This window comes from Rhyacophila brunnea, unplaced genomic scaffold (assembly GCF_057557595.1).
Source record: "Rhyacophila brunnea isolate RB1 unplaced genomic scaffold, BYU_Rbru_1.0 scaffold_4, whole genome shotgun sequence".
Lineage (NCBI taxonomy): Eukaryota > Metazoa > Arthropoda > Insecta > Trichoptera > Rhyacophilidae > Rhyacophila > Rhyacophila brunnea.
In genome coordinates, this window is record NW_028233068.1 from 31384300 (window position 1) to 31392645 (window position 8346).

The following is an 8346-nucleotide window of genomic DNA, read 5'->3' on the forward strand; positions in this document are numbered from 1 at the left end:
TTTATTGAATGCGGACACACGCTAGATCAAAACAATATTGTCATTAAAAGATGGTTTCCCAGAATGGACATTGAAGCAATTTGGAGAGGTGTGTTGCTGGGCCCAGGGACAGTGTGGGGTTGTTGAGGAAAGAGTGAGCATAAGAGATACACAAATAAACCTAATAATATAGGTGGTACGACACCGGGCTTGTAAGTCTAATAGCCATTATTTTTAACTTTACTAGTTTGACTATTATAAACATACATTATCGTGAAATTAATAGTTTTGACAGAAAATAAGTCATAGTCGGAGTGGCGCTGAACGAGAGAAATTGATGGAATAGGCTTGATGTAAATGAAGTCGAAAGTAGACACTGTAACAATAATCAAATTTGGGCACACTAGAAGAAATCTTATTCACGCATGTTGAAGTTTACCTTTGATACTTCATTTTAATATACGGTTTTATAACTTCAGTTCCATGTTGGTTAATTTCCAAACTCACACATAACAACATAGATATGTTCATGAACATTTTATTACTATTTGAGACAGATAGAATTTTACCGGGGGGGTGAGCTGGCGCTGAAAAAAAATATCTTATAATGGGGCAGTGAATCAAAAAAGTTTGGGTAACTATTAAAACAATATCAGTTATGTAACAGCTTGTAGTTATTTTTTTTTCATTGGCTCTACAATTTGGTTGGCGTGTATCTTAGCTGCCACATGATTATAAGAAATAGATATTTGCCACTTGCTCAATCTATTAGCAATATGATCAGTCCAAACACACATTTAAAAATGACATGTGAATTTTGCCAGCCCCGGGATCCATACCTAAGATTCGTCTTACTGAGTAGATATGTTACCACTCAACCATCGAGTCACTATCGACAGTCTATAAAATGATTTTTTTTTCGACCATGTCCGATTTTAATAAGATCATAAATGGGCCTCCACATGGTGGAGGTTTGTATTAACAGATTTTGTTTTTACGAGAAATGGATGTCAGCCACTTGCTCAACCTATTAGGCCCATACTCTGACTCAAACACAAATTGAAAAAGAATATGTGTATTTGTCAGACCCAGGATTCGAACCTGGGACCCATGACACTATAGGCCAACGCTTAAGAAAAAAATATTCAGCATAGCGAAAGATTAAAAACATTTCATCAGTATGACCAGAAATGCGTATCGTATTTTGTGAACAAGGTAAGGTGTAAAGGATTTGCTATGCGTGTCTTGAATTACTGTTTGAATATCTGAACATATTGCCGACCAACAGTGAATCTGTATTCAGCAAAACTCAATAAATCGACGAGGTAGGATGTGTCAGAGCGTTAGCTCTGCGATTTAAAAAGAAACATGTATATAGGCGGCCCTCGATTTACGTACGTAAATAGTTCTGAAAATGTGTACGAATGTTGAATGTACGAAAGTAGAGCAATGTAAGAAGATATCAAAAAGTGGACTTTAAAATAGGCACATATTTATTTAATAAAGTTAACTAGGCATATTAGTAGTCAGGTGTTTTCTTTATAAACCCGTCAAGAGAATACCACTCTCATTCCTTAATTTTACGTATTGGAGAAGGTGACGGGGAACAGAGGAGAGAGGACCGACTGGATGAAAGCGCACAGTTTTTGCACTATAAACAAAAATTTAAATTTTAAGAAATGTACAACATAGCGAATTGTATGAAAAAAGAAAGTCGAGGGCCGCCTTGCATAACATTAGGTATATAACAATAAAATTAAATCAATTATACAATAAATACTTTATAATATGTATTATTATTAAATATGTTATTACATAATATTTTATTGAGTATTTATGGGCAATCCCCACATCTACAGCATACAATGGTGCCATGACAATATTCTTTATTTATTATTGCTTTAATTTTTCAGTACCTACTTAATTAACTAAGTTCATTAAATTTAAATATTTAATGATGATACTTTTTTGAGGTAGATAACGTTATACCTAGTATAAAAAAATATATTGTGTATGTTATTTCTTCAAGTAAATTTTCATAATCTATAATTATTATTATTTATTATTAATTATGCATATTAAGACTACTCCACAACACGACAAATAGTTGCCATTCCGTGTATACTTGCAATTGTATTTTTACACTAAATTATAACGGATTAGATAGGCAGTCCAGCTGAGTCTCACAAACACTCCTTTCATCGTAAGCCAATGAGCAGTGACACAATAGGGATAGATGAAACAGGAAAGACTTCATAGATATTTCATCGTAAGAGAAATTGAAATCATAATAAAAGATTTTTCATCACATCTGTATGCAGGGTGCATGTCTCTTTAAATAAGACATAATTACAGAAATTTCAGTAAAGATACTCAATAACCAATATCAGTATATTCGTATTATAATATAATACGAATACATATAGGAATAAGGATATATCATATCCTTAAAAAGTGATATTCTCTATGTACGTTTTCTCCCCTCACGATATATAAATCATCAAAGCTATACACCCATTGCAAAATGATCTAACTCGTGGCAACCAAAATGTACATCATCAAATACACAATATAATAACATGGTTTCTTAAATCTTTTGTAAACAAAATTTAAAGTTTTTGCTGTTTTTTTATTATTATTACATATCATGTTGAGGCAAATATTTATTGAAATGTTTTCGAGTGCAAGCAGAGTTTCAAAATCAAGTTTGTGTATTGAAAAAATTTGGTACAGAATAACGTCCAGCGTCTTTCTCTCAATGTGTCACTGTCGAAAATGGGAGGGACCTTGTGATACTACACCATTTCTATAACCAATAGCAAATAGTCCCAGAATATTGCAATAATTTACGACTTTATGTGTTTCCTCTTAATCTATCCACAGATGATATGATATTTCGTAGATATCAAATAACATCTGAATTTTTAACTGCTAACTCAGCTATAGTGACCATGGCTTGACTCGATTGGCATCGGTAGACGCATTGTACTATTGATATATCCGTTGACAGAAAGGTTATTATCACCGGGCTTCCGGTCATCCATAATATTGTGGGGAATATTTCGATTTTGATTAACACTTTCAGTCACGACTCCAATCGGTGGGGAAGCAGTCTTGTCATTTTCGTACAGGTTCGATATCGATGTACCGTTTTCGGCTTCATTTTTTAACCGGTCCCTGTGTCTTTTTTTGTAGGAAGGATAATTACTCAATAGATCATCTTTATGATTGTATTTGAAATGGCTCTTCATGTTGGAGAGTTGTGCGAAGCCTTTGAAGCAAACGGGACATGAGTACGGCGTTTCTCCAGTGTGCAGCATCTCGTGGTCTATTAATGTTTTCAAAGCGGCATATCTCTTACCGCAGAATTTACATGAATAGGGTTTTTCGCCTGTATGCGTTCGCATGTGAAGTTTTAAGCTCGACTTGAATGTAAAAGGACGTTTGCAGATTTCACATTCAAACTCCATTTCTCCTGTATGCGATTTCATGTGATTCTGCAATAAAAATAAAAGATCATAATATATATATGTACAAATATAAGAATTAGGTATACAAAATACATTGAATATGAAAGACATAGAATTTAAAGTCACATTACATCACCGTGTTCGATCCCAAGAAAACTTGTGGGCCTCGTTGCCTCGGAGGTCAACGTCCCCTCTAATTTTTCTATTGTGTGTGCGGTAACCCGTATAAAAACTTATATTTTTAAAGTATTTATTAATTTCAGTGATTTTATAAAATAATAACACTAACAACGAAAAATAATCTTGTAATTATTTATCCCATATCGATATTTGACGTACAAAATTTGCATTTTTTGCAAAGATACGTGTTGCTCGTATATCCGTACTTTCATCAAAAATTAATGTATGAAACCGAGACTTCCGTAATTCGTCAAAAAATCATTTTTAATGACTGCAATGCATTCGACTAATTCGAACGCATATGTAATTTTTACTTCGCCAGCTTTCGGGAATATCTGTGTGTTTAGATACATGATTGTGAATATCTTGTACAGAAAGCATAAAAGTATTAATTTTTTACTTAAATGCCTTTTTAAAATATACAACCTTCATTCAATCCATTTCTTTCCAGACCTGAATTCTTCTTGTATATTTGCTACGGAGCATATGATGCATTTGACTCAATCATCTGTTTCCGAATAAATAAATATATCATCAATTCTTACTTTTTGCGAATGCATTGAAGATGGCATTTCTGTTTCGACGATTTCAGAGAACCATTCCAATTTAAATTTATCACAGGATTTCTTCTTAATGATCGCATTTGAAATATCACATCCTATCTTTTTTGATATTTCTATGAGTCAAAGAATTGGGCATGTGATAGTTTCGTGCATTCGAGCAAAACTAAAATCTGGCAAAGGAAACTATCTTTTACAATATTTTTGTGTGAGGACTGTGCGGGGGATGAAAACATGTGTGTGGACACATTTTGGTAGGTGTGCGCGCGCACACCTTACAGGGAACATTGGTGGAGGTTATATAAATTTTTGGTTTTACGAGAAATGGATGTTACTCACTTGCTCAACCTATTAGGTCCATATTGCAGATTTCGTGTTGCAATGTGTAAGGCGCTGGCCTTTCATCCAGGAGCTCCGATGCCCGGTGAGGATACAATATATTTATGAGATTTTCTTAAAGCCTGGGTGTTTGTGATTGTTTCACTTCTATTACTAAATAAACTACTATTAAACTACACTACTGTCATTGGGCCTCTAGGGTCCAAATACACATTGAAAAATAACATGTGAATTTTCCAGACCTGAGACCCACAACATTATAAGCTGACACATTACCGTTCAGCCATCGTGGACGTTATGCCCAGATAACCATGCCAATTATCACACTTACAATAATTACTTTATGATTATGTCTATCAATTTTCGGCATAAAATATATTTTTCATAATCAAGAAACTAGTTTCATAATAACGGTTCTCGTAGTCCAGTGTGTAAGGCGCTGGCCTTTCATCCGGTGGCTCCGGGCTCGATTCCCGGTGATGTCACAATATGTTTAGGTGATGTTCTCAAAGCCTGGGTGTTTGTGATTTTTCACTTCTATTACTAATTACACTACTGAGATTGGGTCTCATGGCCTATTTATTGTTGGGTTAAAAATAATAATATATAAGTATAGATGTGTCAAGTTATATCCCAAATATTGCCATAAACAACCAACATCCGTTTCCCAATAGAAAAGATTGATTCACCTTGATTAGCAATGATCAATACAATATTTAGATTAACATCAGAACTACAAACAAATAACAATATATTACACCTTATACTCATAACAATATTATTCTAGGATTGAATCTGTAAACATATAAAACTATATTTGGTATTGTATAATTATAAGATATCCAAATTAGAATCCACTTCTTTACCTTTAATGTAGCATTATCTGCGAGGTCCTTGAAGCAAACATTACATTTGACAACGCTCAGTCTTTTGTGAACTCTATTTAAATGCTTGACAGCGTGTGATCTAGTCAGAAACAATCTTCCGCAGATACTGCAAGGGATATTCTTTACTCCAAAATGTGTATTCAAATGCTCGACAAGATTCCTTTTACAATTAAAAGATTTCATACATTCATTACATAGAAAAGATTCTTTTTTGTGAACTCTCAAGTGGGAATGAAATGCGGACCTCTTTGAAAACACTTGTCCGCAAATAGTGCACAAACAACTGTTATCAAATGGGGTTTTTTCTTTTTTGATTTTGATAATCTTTTCTAAATGTGTTTTTGTCTTCTTATTCTTTTTTATTTTCTCTTTAACGTCTCTTTTTAGTTTTTTAGATTTTTTTCTTTTCTTGCTGCGTGTTTTGTGTGCGTGCGCGTCTAGCGGTGGCTCTCCGCCATCGCCGTCATGCACATTAGATTTGTAATCCTCATCGCTCGACTGAGGACTCATAAAATTATCAACATCATTATAAGGATCACACTCTTCCTTTAGATCATCGGAAATGTCAGATTTTTTTGATATACTTTGCCAAGAGTTGTGAAGATGCAGGTTGTTCCTTAAGATTTTATCATTCTCCTGGCATTGGATTCTGAAATTTGCGGCAATGTCCAAAATTTTAACGCATTCTGAGCATATGTGATCAGGCAATCCATCACTTGCCTGTACCTGAAATCAAATCAAAATTTGAAAGATTTCTCACCCTTGTAAGAAATGTAACACATTAATCAGGAAACACAAAAATAAGGGAAGTGGTTTACTTCTTATGCATGATTCTTCAGTATAACAAGGAATACAGGATAAACTTAAACATGTGTTTAAGAATGTTATTTTCAACAATTAAGTACATCTGTATCACAATATTTGTCACGTAAACAAAACGCACATTAAATAATAGTAATATTTATAGGCAATTGTGGGTCCTAGGTTCGAATCCTGGGTCTGGCAAATACACATATTGTGTTTCGATTTGTGTTTGGAATCAGAGTATGGACCTAATGGGTAAAGCAAGTGGCTAACATCCATTTCTCGCAAAAACAAAAAAAAAACCTTTTAATACAAACCTCCACCCCATGGAGGCGCATATTATCATCTTCTGAGGATCGGATATGATCAAAAAAATTTGTTTGAGAACAATTGATGGGCTTTGCATTTATTGCGGCTTATAGCCAGACTGACATCAAGTAATACACCAAAGCTGGCTTCAAAGTCTATGGTGTCTGGCTTTCACATTTCTATCTTATTAATCCGTTACGTGAGATTTACAATATTTAAAAAATGCACACAATTATTATTACTTTATCAATATGTATGATGTATACGTAGAGAATTCCCACAGGCCGATTTATCCAGTCCAAGACTTTGAAATCGAATTTATATATCGGATTTATTTTTCTAAATAAAAAAATGCACAAAAAAGTTTCAAAATTTTCAAACATACCATACAAAATAATTAATTTCAAATAAACTAATGATTTTTTTTGCAAAAAACGAGAGTTTTCGCATACCTGTATAGATAAAATTGTTTGAGAATAAAGGGGTTAATAAATAACATTATATAGTGATATAGGTATTCAACAAAATTTTCATTGGACTTTGCAATTGACATTTTGCATTCAGTATTATTTGCCAAGATATATCTATTTTATGATGGTTTAATATATCATTATCATCATAATCAAGGTAAAATCATACGAATTACAGGTATTATGATGTAATTTGTCGACATACCTTCAACCTAGAATGACAGCATTATGTCCAAAATGCAGGAATAAATACAAATAAAAATGTAAACATCCATCAATTTATTTGTTTTGACAACTGATCACTACTGGCCTCAAAGACATCATTGAGTGACATAAATTTCTGATTATTTGGTAATAACTTCATTCGCAATAATTGTAATCAAATGATTTGTAAGAGAAAAAAGATGCAGGCCATTTCAAATAGTCATCGACACATACCACAACATGAATGGGGTTTGTATAATTGATTTTGTCAATCCCCAGATGAAATTTCATCTTAGAAGAATAATATTGCACATAATAAAAAAATAGTTTGCATTCATCTATGGAGTGGATATTGTTTACAATACAAATTTCTGGCTAACCTCTAACATACAGCATATTTGTATTTTACTGACAACTTTTGAATCCTCTTGAAAAAGATTATAATGGGCGCCATCACCCAAGCATAGTCTGCAAATTTTTCGATCATCCATAGTAGTGAGTGAAAATAATCAGTAATGACAGTAATAATAAAATTGTATTGCAGCTGCCTTTACTTTCATTCATAGCCGATTAGCCGCCGGAGCCGAACAATTTGACAACTGACAAGTGACAGCAAAATATTGCCATGTGCTAAGTTTTATGTTGTCAATATTATAAGGAATACTTGTTAACAAGGAATACTCTACTGAAAATAATTCTACATTTCTTCAATAAGCGTTTTCTTCAATACAATAAAATACAGGTTTTCCCGAGAGAGTGAATCCTGCTGATCTCTGATGAAAAACCATCATGATTTACTTGACAAACAAAATAAAAATTAAAGGCTGCGAGAAGTAGGTACTATTGTATCGGCACATAGCTTGTTACCGATAGCATAATTCTGGCCATCGGGCCAACAATATTAATAGCTGTTTGATTTTCGGTCAAATTTAATTATAACAATATTATAATGTCTCATGCTACAACTACACCTAGGCAAGAAGCAAATTTATCGTAATTTTGTTTATATGAGTGGGTACATAACATAATATCGAGTGCTTAAAGTCAGACAACATTAGCGATCAAAAGAACATAGTTTGACCATTGTGTGAGTAGACATGTCATATGTATTCATAGGATATTGACCACCACACTTTACAAAGAA

At 33.4% G+C, this 8346-nt stretch overlaps 1 protein-coding gene across 1 annotated transcript; it reads right to left on the reverse strand.

The window, feature by feature from the left end:
- Positions 1-1814: 1814 nt before the first annotated feature.
- LOC147067258 (uncharacterized) lies at positions 1815-7791 on the reverse strand. The gene is made up of 3 exons (XM_085954126.1): positions 7583-7791; positions 5395-6141; positions 1815-3476 (listed from the first exon to the last, which is right to left on the reverse strand). The coding sequence occupies exons 1-3, from the start codon at positions 7691-7693 to the stop codon at positions 2916-2918; spliced, it is 1419 nt and encodes a 472-aa protein (XP_085810252.1). The 5' UTR covers positions 7694-7791; the 3' UTR covers positions 1815-2915.
- Positions 7792-8346: the final 555 nt, after the last annotated feature.